A 13,663-nucleotide genomic window follows, 5' to 3' on the forward strand; every position below is an offset into this window, starting at 1 on the left:
TTTATAAAAGTGTTTGTTTTCTTTGCCATTTATTTAGAATGTGGTATCTTAGTTAAACATCTTAAAACTCCAGTGTGAAACATCTTTCAGCAGTTACTGTTGTGGGTCAGTAAGAAGTCTCATTCATTGATGAAGAGAAGCCTGTAGCAGGCAGGAAACTAAAAGATTGGGGTGGAAATATTTTTAATAGTATTTTGAAGGAACTAGTGATTGAGTATTAGCTTTAGCTATTACAAAGCCATGCTAAAAAGGTATCAGTGGTATAATTTAATGAATATTGTTAAATTTAAATGCTTTTGAATTATTAAAGAATTAAATAACTGAAATGTTTCTTAACATAGCTTTTGTTCTGTGTCATGAGATATCTTCATCAGTAACATAACCTCATTGTACTCTGATGTTAATGATGACTAGTTATAAATGCAAACTTTAGAGCCATGGGATCATGTGAAGTTAAGATGACTGACAAGTTTGTAATTGACAACAGACTTAAAATGTTTGTGCATGGAGATCTTGAATTATTAATCTCCTTCCCATTGCCTAATTTTACAAACACCACACTTCTGTTAACGCTGTTGCTGCAGAATTGCATGAATTAGAGAATTTGTTCATGTTCTGTCAAGTTTTATCTGACACTGATATCTTTCATGTTAGTTTGCTTATCTCTATTATCTTAACACACTGGGTGAAATTCTGGCCTCATTTAAGTCAATGAGAGTTTTGCTATTGATTTAATTGAAGTCAGGATTTCACCCAATGTGTGTACCTAGAAGAAAATGCTGTTAGGTGAATATTGGGCTATGCAGGTAACCTGTTGGTGCACTACACTACCAATATAATGTCCAGGATTGGTTGGTTGGGAGTTTTTTTGTTGTTTTTTTTTTGCGGGGAGGTGTGTTTTTGTAATTTGTCTTGCTATTGTTACAGTTCCTTGGCACCACATTCTAGGATACATAATCAGGCAGCAGAATCCTTTTTAAATACACAGTTCTCTTCATCTAGAAGCTATTTCTTGACAAATTGTATAATCTATAAATTATTTATCAGTTGTTTTTGAAGTTTGTCACTCTATAGAATACAGTTGATACTCTAAATGTTGTACATAACTCTAGAAATCATTTACAGTTACTTGTGGTTTTTTTTGTTCCCTTTGTAGGGAAAGAAAGAGTTTCATGTGTCACTCTTCCAGACATTAGTGCTGCTTATGTTTAATGAAGGAGATGAATTTATTTTTGAAGAAATTAAAATGGCTACTGGTGTAGGTATGAAAACTTACTTCATGCATCCATTATTTTCTTTCATTTGAATAGCTTCTAAATATGACTTTGGATGTAAAAGTCTAATTTTAAGTACAGCAGAATGTTGCTCATTTCAGTAACTTGCACTGGCTATTAAGACACTTTTGTGAATCAGCGACTATGTAAATACTAAAAAGATGAGCAAAACATATTTCTACTACTACTTAGATAACATTGATACTTCATAAATGTATTAGTAAATGATCTGTAGTATATTTTGTAAAACTGATGCATTCTTACTAACAAGACCTCACTACAGCTTTTTTAATTCTTTGAGAAGTAGAGAGAGACTCCATTTTTTTGTGTGCAGATTATTAAGGTTCTATTGTAGTTTCAAGTATCATACTTTAAAATGACCTTTTTAGAACAATTGCATTAGTTTTGGTTTGGAGAGGGGTTTTTGAATTAATAATGTCCTTGCGTGATTGTCCATGTGTATTCCGCTTCTGGTGCGCATGAGCACCCAGAGCACAAGATCAATTTTTTTTTTTTAATTCCAATGCCTGTTGAGACTGTGCCTGTAGCCCACATGCCCTCTGGCATTCCATAGCTGAGGGCATAAAGGGCAGAGCAGCTGCAACCCCCTTCCAGTTACTTTTTACTACCCAGGGCAGCAAGATGGAACCTCTACGCTGTCCGCATCTCTGCACACTGTGCACTTGTTTTCTCTAGTTTTTAGCTAGTGTTCCTTAGTATACTTCAGCTTATAGTTAAGTCTGTTGGCATACTTTTTTAAAAAAAGGAAGAAAAAATGAGAAGACAAGCTCTTCAGCTTCTGAGATATTCCCAGTGCCAGATCCCCTGGATATGGTGCAGTTGAAATCCCCAGGATTCAAATCCTATCCCTCTTGTGAGGTAGCTATTCCAATCAATCCTGGACACTCCATGTGCTGCTTCTGCCTCTATGAAGCATAGACACAAGATAAATGCTTGATATGTTTCTCTTTTTCAAAGAGAACACACAAAGAAAGGGAATCCTGCCAAAACTTTCCATCTTGGAGAGATGCGTAAGGGCATTATCTGAGCCTGAGAAGAAGACAGCCAAACTAGACCAGTCTCTGAGAGTGCTCCAGTAAGTCTCGGGTCTACCTTGAACTTCAGGGCTCACTTGTTGCCTAGAGAGAGCTTCTAACCCAGCCTCAGTTCAATCTTCTGAGGCGAGAGGGAGGAAAGAATACTGGTTTCATTGGAGAGACAGATTTCCCTCATCAGCACTGAGTAAATCCACACCAGGGGGGCAGTTCAAGGCTCAGATTAAATACTGCTAATGTCTCTGCACCATATTGTCACCAGATGACCTCAGCATTGCTTTTGGAGCCTGTTTCTGACTCTACCAATACTGATCGATTGACCACAAAACACCCAGCATTGATACACCCGTCACTGACATCCAAACACCTTGCCTTGGCACTAGAGTGCTCCATACCATCATTCATAGCACCCACCACACTACCAGCTGATCTGGAGGACAAGCTCGCAGTCCTAATGAGATTTGCAGTATTGATTGACTTGACAGTAGCCAATCTGCTGGAGTCACCATTGCAGACAACTACTAGGAAACTCCTAGCCCTGGTGCCATCTGGATCCACCATCTCAATTTCTGCACAGGATACCCTTGGGCCCTGAACCCATTGTGGTATCTTCCTTCTCTCCATACCCCTAGTTTAAGCAATAATGGCCATGCTGAGCCTGTTTGGGGATGCCACCCAGTAGAAAGACTTCATTGGTTCTCCTGCCTCCAAAGCCAGGTCTGTGTCGCCTCTTAATCCATCTCGGGAAGGTCAGCTGGTCCACTATACATCTCAACATCAGTACCAGGACATAGAGCAGGATAGTCTATGTGAGACAGATGTCCAGCCTATCTCAACAGTGATATTGTCATCTTCGCTTGATGCTGCTGCCCCCCTTACATCTGGCAATGCTGAAACAAACTATCTGATCTTCTAGGAGCTTCTCCAACAAATGGCAGTTACCCTGGAAATTGCAGTAGAGAGAATGCCAGAAAGGTCTCACTAACTTCTGCATCCTGTGTTCCTTGGGCTCTGATAGATTGGCGATGCCAATAAATGAAGCCTTGTTGGAACCAGCAAGAGACCTATGATAGACCCCAGCTTCAGTGGAACCCACTTCAAATAAGGCAGATAGGTGCTACCAAGTCCCCTTAAAGGAATTTGGTTACTTCAATAATGACCTCCACATCTGGGTCCTTGGTGGTTGCAGCCATCCATGGGAGGTCCAAACAGCAGGGACCACCCAAAATGACACCATGGCACAAGGACCTGAAGAAACTTGAATTCTTTGGCAGCAAGGCCTGTTCCTCAGGCTAGCTTACAAATGCCCATCTTGAGCTACCAAGCATTCCTAGCTAAATAGAACTTACTGAATTGGGACCAAGTGTCAAAGTTCAGAAGTCTCACAGGATCACAGGGAGGAACTCAAAGCTGCTGTGGTAGAAGGGTAAGTGGTAGTAAGTTGCCTTTGATGCCTCAGACACAGCGATTACAGTAACTCCTCACTTAAAGTCATCCCGGTTAACGTTGTTACGTTGTTGATCAATTAGGGAACATGCTCGTTTAAAGTTGTGCAATGCTCCCTTCTAATGTCGTTTGGCAGCCACCTGCTTTGTCCACTGGTGGCAGGAAGAGCAGCCCGTTGCAGCTAGCTAGTGGGGGCTTGGAACCAGGGTGGACCGGCAGCCCCCCATCAGTTCCCCGCTCCCCTAAGTTCCCTGGGCAGCAGCTGCCCAGCAGGCTATCAGTTTGCCGGCAGTTGAGCTGTCCCTCCCCCCACTGTCATGTGCTGCTCCTGCCCTCTGCCTTGGAGCTGCTCCCCGAGACTCCTGCTTGCTGTGCGGGGGGGGAGGGGAGGAAGACGAGGGCTGTCAGGGTGTCCCCCTCCCCTGGCTCCTGCACCCCGCTTACCCCGTCTTCCATAGAGCAGGGGACACACACAACATGGTTCAGGACAGGAAGCTTGCTGGCAGCAGCCAGGGTCTCAGCAAGCTGATCTACTTAACAAAGCAGGGAACTTAAGAGCAGAGTCACTGTACTTAAAGGGGAAATGTGCATCTCTCTCTCACACACAGGGTGTGTGTCTCTGTCTGCAATGCTGTCTCCCCTCCCTCCATTCCTGCTGCCTTGCAAAGTGTGAGAGTTAACCCTTGAGGGCTCAGCCAATTGCTAGTTCATCATTTAGCAGTAAGGCATTCCCTGGGAAATATCCCACCCTCTGACTCCTCCATCTCAACCAAGCTTCACAATCATCATCACTGTGTACCAGTATTAAATTGTTTAAAACTTATACTCGTGTGTGTGTGTAGTCTTTTGTCTAGTGAAAAAAATTTCCCTGGAACCTAACCCCCTCATTTACATTAATTCTTATGGGGAAATTGAATTAGCTTAACATCGTTTTGCTTAGTCGCATTTTTCAGGAACATAACTACAGTGTTAAGTGAGGAGTTACTGTACTATGCATAGAGCCTCTTGGTTGCAGTCGTCCAATATTCCAAAGAATTTCTAAACAACCATTAGGACCTGCTCTTCAAAGGCTGTGACCTTTTCAATATCCACACAAAAGATCTTCAAACTTCAAAGGATGCAAGGGCCACCTTATATTTTTGGGGGTTCTAAGCTCCGGCTCCCAGGACAAAGCAATACAGGCCACAGAATTACCCCAACCGAAAACAATCTTCTTCCTATTACTATCCCCAACACACACACTTTTTCAGCTTCCTATCAGCAGCTTGATGGTACAGTTGAGAGTTGCATAGCACTGTAGAATATTTTCCTCTCCCATCATTTGGGAACAATCTGTTGTTTTTTTTCAAGGAAGCCTGAAACAGGTAACCTTGGCTCAATGGGTCCTGGAAATCATGAACAAAGGGTACTCCATCCAGTTTCAGGGACCCCTCTTACAAGATACTGCTAAGGAGGGAAGAAGACTCCCTTCTGCAACTCATAGTAATGGGAAATGTGTGTGTGGGATTCCAGGCCAGGGGGGTTCATTCACATTACTTCTTAATCCCAAAGAAGAAAGGGGGGTGGTGTTCCATTCTGGACCTCAACAAATGCATCCATTGTTTCAGGTTCAGGATGGGAACACTAGCTTTTATAATTCCTACTTAGATCCTCAAGACTGGTTTGTGATTCCTTCATTTAGGATGACTGTTTCCATATTGCAATTCATCCAGCCCACAGGAAATACCTCACATTCCAGGTTACCTTCAATATAGAGTGCTTCCCTCCGGTCTCCACACAGTTCCAGCATATTCACCAAGAACCTAGCAGTGGCAGCTCACCTAAGGAGACAAGAGGTGTAAGTCTACCCGTACTTTAACTGGTTGATTTGGGGCAGTCACCTCAACAAGTGATCAACTCCATCCATTTGGAACTCTTCGCTACTCTGGGTTTCAGAGTCAACAGAGAAAAGGCCACGTATACCTCTACTCAAAGCATAGAATTCACAGGAGCTTTATTGGACTCCCCAGTGGCAAATCCTGCCCATCACCGGACAGGTTCCTCACAAATGAACGGCCATACTAGGTGAGACCAAAGGTCCATCTAGCCCAGTATCCTGTCTTCTGACAGTGGCCAATGTCAGGTGCTTCAAAGAGAATGAACAGACCAGTAATCATCAAGTGATCCATCCCCTGTCACCCAATCCCACTTCTGGGAGGCAGAGGCTCTGGACACCATTTTCAACCTTACTGAGCAACTTGAGAGTTATCCAAAGACATCAGTCAGGACATTTCTCAGGCTCATGGGACAAATGGCCTCCTGCACTAAATAATGCAGTTTGCCAGACTTCACTTATCCCCCATGCAGGCATGGTTATGACCTGTTTATCTTCCCAGCAGACACCTCATAGATATGACAGTCATGGTCTCTCAAGAAGCCCTCTCCTTGTTAGATTGGTGGAAGGATCCTGTACATGTGCACAGCAGAGTGCCATTCTTACTGCCTCTATCCACTAAACAGCTGGTGACTAGATGCATCCACTCTTGGAAGGGGAGCTCATCTGGACCATTTTAAGATGCAGGGACTATGATCTGTCCCCCACAAGAAGTAAATCTCCACATAATATCCTAGAGCTAAGAGCTGTTAGCCAAGTCTGCCGGGCATTCCTACCCAACGTATTCTGAGGAACCACAATCCAAGTACTGAAGGACAATACTACAGCAATGTACTACGCTGGTAAGCAGGGAGGGACACTCTCATTACCTCTCTGACAGGAAGCAATCCATCTCTGAGACTGGTGTATCAGCCTCCAAGTAACACCTTTTGGCCCTACATCTTTCATGCTTGCAGAACACCCTTGCAGATCAGTTCTGCACATGATACACAAACATAAGCGTTCAATCAAGAACACATTTCTGCAAGACAGCTACATCTACAAATGAGGATGCCCAAGGATAGACCTGTTTTCCATAGATTAGAACAAGAAATGCCAAGTATTTTGCTCTAGAGGAGGATCTGGCCTTCTGCATTCCCCGGATTTTGGGACTCATATTTACCCACTCATTCCACTGATACAGAGGATCCTGAGAGAGCTAAAAAAGGATGATAATGACAATGCCAGCATGGCCCAGACAGCTCTGGTAGTCTGAGCTGATGAGCCTGTCAACACAGCCCCCAATCACACTTGTGGTTCAGCCAGATGTAATCATACAAACTGAGGGCCAGATCCTACACTCAAACCCAGCATCACTGCACCTTGCAGCCTGATGCTGGCTGGCTAACAGCCACAGACAGAATCTGCTCCATGGAAGTCCAGAATGTTTCAGTTTGTAGCAGAAATGATTCCATTCGAGTAACTTATTCAGCTAAATTGAAGAGGTTCTTTTTTGGGCAATGCAGAAGCACCTACTCCCACTAGAAAACCCAGCAGCAACTATTACTTGCTGGCTCTAATGCATTTGGGACTCCACATTACGTCTGTGGAAGTCCATATGATGGCATTTTCTGCTTATCCTATTGAAGATCTGTCTTCACAACAGTTGCTAGGTTCCTCAAAAGCTTCATGTCTTTCCTCCAGTCTGAGAGACCCTGTCCCTCTGGAACCTCATTGTGGTATTATCAGGGTTAATGAGGCCTCCCCCTGAAACTTTTATTTACCTACTCTTTATACTACCTGTCTGTGAAGACCACCTTCTTAGTGGCTAAAACCTCATCCAGAAAAATAGGACAGATCCAAGCCCTCATAGCAGGACCCTTTTATACAGTATTCCATAAGGGCAACGTGACATTAGGACCTCACTCAAAGTTCTTTCCTAAAGTTGTCTCAGATTTTCACCTGAATCAGGTGATCCACCTGCCAGTTTTCTTTCCCAATCCTTGTGCTAATCTGAGGAAAGTTAAATTTCACTTTAGATGTTGTTGGGATTCTCTCATTTGGACAGAACAAGACCATTCGGGAGCTTGCCTAGACTGTTTCTGGCCTTTGCTGAGGGGATGAAAAGTCAGCCTATATCCACCTAAAGACTATCTAAATGAAACTCGGACTGTCTTGCTCTGAGTGTGTGTTTGGACTCACCTGTGCAGATAGGAGCCATTCCATCAGAGCTCCAGCAGCCTCTGCTGCTTCTCTAATAGGCATCCCAATATCTGAGATTTGCAGCAGCTACCTGGAATTTTGTCCACACCTTTGCCCAGCACTACTTCTTGGTATAGGACTCCAGGTCTTACACACACTTTGACAGAACTGTCTTACAGACATTCTTTCAGTAGACTGTGATCATCCACTTTCAGAACATATCACTGCTTGTGAGTCACCAGAAGTAGACATATGGACATCACTTGAAGAGTAGAGTCGTTACTTACGCTATAGTAACTGGTTCTTCAAGGTATGTTGTCCATATGTACGCCATGACTCGCATGCTATATCAGCTGGATTCTGTTTTGGTGAAGAGTGGTTGCAGCCATTCCCCCTTTACATTCTCTTCTATGCAGCACCAGAGAGGCTATGTCTAGACAGCAATGTAAGCCTAAAGTTAGTGGGACTCAAGTCAGCTGACTTGTCAGGGAACCCTGGGCTTTAGCATCTACACTGCATTTTAACCCTAGATTAAGAATTTTCTGACCCGTGCTCAAACCTAGGACTCTGAAGTCCACTCTGTAGTGCACAAATCTGAGTCAAAGTAACCCTATCTCAGTAACCCTATGCCTAGCACCCCCACCACCAGTGTTGACACTCTAGCCCTTCAGTGTAGCACTGTGGACAAACTCTCTTGCCCACCCTGTTTCCTAACTGCGGTGGTGCTATTAACGGGACTCGGGTGCCCATAAGGAGCACCAGTTCATAAACGGCATAAGTAGCTCCTTTGGTGGCTGTCTCAGTAGAACAACTGCAGTTTGAGAAGGCTTTCTGCTGAACTATCTAATCTGAAAATTGGGCTCACCAGCTCTAAGCTGCGTCATATGGCAGGAAAATGCCCATGTGCATCTGTTCTGAGGATAATTAGAACATCAGTTTCTCCAGGACTGTCAAACTATTAAAATACAACTTTGCCATTCTTAATTTTTTAAAGTAGGAAGTCTGTTTGTTTTGAAGTCTGACATAAAATGAAGTTATCAGAGGAAAACACACACGCACACAGCCTGGCTGCTGCCGGCTGCAGAGTCATGAGGTGCATGCCCAGGGCTTGGGGTGCAGTATGCTCCAGTAGCCCCTGAGGATCCCCTATCTCTGCTCCTGCCGCACCTTGTGAAACAGGGATAATAGATCCCCAAGAGGCTGCGGGAAAGTTTTGGGGTTGGCTCCCACTCACCGCCCTCACAGTGCATGCTGCCTGGCCGTCCCTGCCACACAGCGCAGGTAGAGGGACTCAGGAGCAAGGGCCAGTGCGCTGGCTGCCTGCAGTGCTGCTCCTCTGCTGCCAGGAACTCTGGGATATATCTGGAGGACTTTTGGGACCTAAGTCAAGCTGGGGCCACATACCCACAGGAAACCAATAGGGCTCGCCCCTAGGTCCCAGCTTAACACAGGCTTGGACCCTCCATCCTGGCAGGGTCCTGGGACCTTGGGTCTGAGCCCTAGGTTAGCACATTTGCAGTATGGATACAATGGGTGTTTGGCTTGAGCCTGGTTTCAGACCTGGGCTTAACTTGCTGTGTAGACATACCCAGAGTGTACAGGATACATCTGTGGCCTCAACAGACACTGCTATTCAAAAACAATCCCGTTTTCTGTGCCTGGGATGCATGCACACCAGAAGTGGAATTACATGTGGACAATACATCTTGAAGAACCACAGTTAATGGAGAGTAACCATTCTTTATAGTGCTTCAAATATAGTGTTTCAAAAATATAAAGCATATAGGTGCTTATTGTTTAATTATTGCAATCTAATATTTTTGTAAATTTAATATCTTTGTAAATAATTGTACATCCACTCCCTTACATCAAAAGAAGGAATAAAAAGGGTTTTCTTAATGGTGGTGTTGCAGGAATGTGAAAGCTAAACTATTCTCTAACTAATAGGGCTAATTTTAGACCTAATAATGTTAGCATTTTACTTAACTCTTCCAATGCACATCAGCACTAGCTTGCGAAATCTTTGCTGTTTCAGTTCACAGGTCTACACACAGTGCTATCCTAACACATTTTATTGTGGTTTTTATATTTCCGGTAATGGTATTCAAGAGATTAGGCAGAGAACAACAAAATGCACATTCACTTTGAAATTTTCAGGGCTTTCACAAAAGTCTTCACAAAGTTGAATGTTTAGTGTATTAATATGTTTGTTTTGCCTAACGCCAAAGTTGCTTTTGACTTTGTGCTTTACGTATTAAGATTCATTATGTCATTCCTTGGTTTCTAGTTCTTCCATATTGTATTGTTTTTAGTGCATAAATGTCTTCCTGGTAGCATGAACAGATGTCCACTTTTTCTTTTAACATAATATTCACCTTAGAACATACTCATATCACAGTAGCCACTGATGAAGCACAGGGTAACACAATTTACTTTTAAGAGATTTAAAAAAAAAAAAAGTCTCCAAGTACATTCTTGTCTGATCTTTGGGTTTTTTGGGGGATTGTAAACTCCTTGAGGCTGGGGCCACGTCTTTGTTCATGTCTTGTACAATGTTGAAATACTGTTATTTCTTACATATAAGATCTGCAGGATTGGGCCTTTAAAGTTATGAATTACATTGCATAATTAGGAATGAGTTAGAAGAAATTATTAGCAAAGGAGGAATGTTCTAAATTGTGTATATATAAATTAACAATTTAATATTTCAAATTTCAAAGTTCTAGTCAGCTTTTTATTGTATTTTTAACCTGTTTACAGAGGACAGTGAATTGCGAAGAACCTTGCAGTCTTTGGCCTGTGGGAAAGCACGAGTATTGATTAAAAATCCAAAAGGCAAGGATGTAGAAGATGGAGACAAGTTCATCTTTAATGGTGACTTCAAGCATAAATTGTTTAGAATAAAGATCAACCAAATACAGATGAAAGAAACAGTATGTATTAAAATACTCTTACTCTTTCCATCTATTTTGATACTGTTCCTTGCTTTCCTATATGTCCTGGCTGAGTTGACACGGTCTCTGCATTTTCAGCAATATTTTTCTCATCCTGGGAGGCTTGTGTCCTAAATTGGTATGATCTCACATACCTTTCAATACATATTAACTGTTTGGACAATGCAGTTGAAGTATTGACATTACATTGATTGAGCAGAACAAAAGTAATGCTGTTAACACATCAACTGTTTTTATTTGGAGATAAGAGAGTTATTGAAATAATTATCGTCCCCTCTGTTGCTGTTAATATCTTTGGGAATGGATCTCAATTCTTGGGGTCAGCATGACTGATGTGTTTTAATTAGCATGTCCAGTTGTTTTCCTTATCATAATGAAGGAAGGGAAGATTGACGACCCTGAGGTGAAGGCTGGCACCCCTAAGGAAATTGATTAAATCTAAACCAGGACAGGATGACCCTCTTCTTCCTTGACCATTTGGCTATAACAATGGCCTCCACACCTTATCTTTTCCTGATGCATACGTTCCTCATTCACACAAACAATCTCTTACAAAAACCTTCAAAGGTATACAGACAGCAGTATTTTATATTCATCAGAATACATTGTAAATCAAGCCTTGCTAAATCTTATAACTAAAACAATTCACATTGGGGCTTCAGGCCCTCAACATTCCTCTGATCTCCTTAACATAAATACAATACAAGATCCTGTCACTTACTTACTAAAACCTTAAAACAAAGAAATGTATATTTAACTAGAGTGCCTAATTTGTAATACATATGGAAATCATAATAGATAATAGATATTATAACTTATCCTAAAAAAAAAAATCAGTCATAAGAATTGTTTTGGTGTCTCATTCCTTTCTGCTATTCAAAGAGGGTGGCTGACAGGATGAAATCAAATCCTACATTAATTCTCATAGTACAATTATAAAATCCTGCTCCTACATCCTTAGTTTCCTTTAACAGCATCAGAACATCCCAGAGCCCAGGTTTTAGGTGTGTGTGCTTGTCTGTCAGAAAGAGAAGAATAAATGAATATTGTTTCTTTTTCCACACATTACTTGTATATTTCCCTAAAGCTTAACCAAACATTCCGAGACAGAAAAATTGGCAATGAAAGATGGCTTTGATGCATATTGTCTTGTCCTTTAGGTTGAAGAACAGGTTAGCACAACTGAAAGAGTGTTTCAAGATAGACAATATCAGATTGATGCTGCTATTGTACGAATAATGAAGATGAGAAAGACGCTCTGCCATAACCTTCTTGTTTCTGAATTGTATAATCAGCTGAAATTTCCAGTAAAGGCAAGTGAACTTTAATTTCCTTTAAATCCATACTAGAATTATTGTAAACTACCTGGTTCTTCATCGATTGCTCACTCACGTCCATTCCATATTAGGTGTATGTGCTCGCCACATGCACCGGTGCTGGAAGTTTTTCCCTCAGTGGTATCCATAGAGGACCGGCTCTGGCGCCCCTTGGAGTGGTGCACACATGCTGCGGTATAAGGGATGCTGCCAGCTCCCCCCACCCTCAGTTCCTTCTTGCCGCCAGTGACGGTGCTGGAACGTCTGCTGCTTTGGCTAGCATTTTGTTTCGTTCAGTGTTTCTTCTGAATGTTTCCTGTAAAATAGTCGTAAGATAGTTAATAGTTCCCTTAGTATTTAGTTCTAGTTCAGCAGTCCTGGACGGGACTCGGCGTAGGGACTGGGCATGTCCCAGTCACCAGGCTTTAAGCCTCTCGATCATTGTAAGCGGCCTAAGCCCATCAGTGACCCGCACACATGTTGTTTGAGGTGTCTAGGTGAAGGAGACACAAGCGACAGGTGTCACATCTGTAAATCCTTCAAACCCCAAACAAAAAAGGAGAGAGAGACATCCGTCTCAGGGTGCTCCTGATGGAGTCAACACTGACCCAGGCACCGGAGCAGAGGTCCGACTCAGCCCCAAGCACCACAGCGTCGGTGTGGAGCGGCCCTGCCAACGCCATCTTTGAGCCAGCACCGATCCCCCTCCCCGGCTCTGATCAAGAAGCTGAAGAGAGCCACGAGGGGAAGATCCCTGCCCCCCGTGTCGTCCCCCCTGCGCTTTCTGTAAGGAAAAGGACAGGGCTGGAGGAGAGCCAAGACCCGTGCTGAGTGGCTTGATGCCTCTGTCAGGGAGTCGGGCCCTAGCTCAAGATCAGCGGTCCAGCCCATCCCACACTGTGCCTGCCACCCCAGACAGTGACGAGGGCTTCCGTCATCTAGATGTTCTGTTGACACCGGAGGTCCTGAAGGCATCACGGGAGATCCTGTCGCTCCCAGTGCTGCCCACATCGGCTTCGGTGGTACCCCGGTCAAAGGGTAAACCTGCCTTGGTACCTTACCATGTGTCCGCACCTCAGCGACACCGCTCCTCATCGTGGGGGACCTCCCGCCAGCACTCGCCTGCTCTGAGCTGTCATGTCTCAGAGGCAGGCTCAACAAAGCCCTTTTTGGTCTCCAGACCCTGTGTGCTGACAGTGGGATTCGAGGTGTGGCTCACCGGTAACATGGTGCAGACCTACCGAGGCACGTGCCCCCTGGCAAGAGCATTGAGACCAGCCTTTCGTGTCGCCAAGGCCTCGGCACCGGTCACATGAACCATCGTTTGAACGCGGCCACCAGTCACCAACCCACCCATGCCAGTTGCTGACACATGGATCCCTGCAGTTGGGGAGATCCTCCTGGCGACCGGCCCACTCCAGCTCCCGGTCCTGTTCCATGTCCGATACCAGCGTGAGGCATAGATCACCCATTTATTAACACAGAGTGCTGACGGTCCCCGAGTTTCCACATGAGGGACTCATCTCGGTCAGTCAGGTCAATGTCGAGGCGTAGCAGCCGGCAT

The 13,663-nt window shown here is 43.8% G+C and overlaps 1 protein-coding gene across 1 annotated transcript in view; it reads left to right on the forward strand.

Annotated features, from left to right (window-relative positions):
- Positions 1 to 13,663, forward strand: part of CUL4A (cullin 4A) — an 80,882-nt gene that overhangs the window by 63,086 nt on the left and 4,133 nt on the right. Inside the window, exons 17-19 of the mRNA XM_039509724.1 lie at positions 1,157 to 1,262; positions 10,590 to 10,762; positions 11,944 to 12,096. Of these exons, the coding sequence (XP_039365658.1) occupies positions 1,157 to 1,262; positions 10,590 to 10,762; positions 11,944 to 12,096 (432 nt within the window). The remainder of the gene's footprint in view (positions 1 to 1,156; positions 1,263 to 10,589; positions 10,763 to 11,943; positions 12,097 to 13,663) is intronic.

The sequence above is a fragment of the Mauremys reevesii genome, linkage group 1 (assembly GCF_016161935.1).
Source record: "Mauremys reevesii isolate NIE-2019 linkage group 1, ASM1616193v1, whole genome shotgun sequence".
Lineage (NCBI taxonomy): Eukaryota > Metazoa > Chordata > Testudines > Geoemydidae > Mauremys > Mauremys reevesii.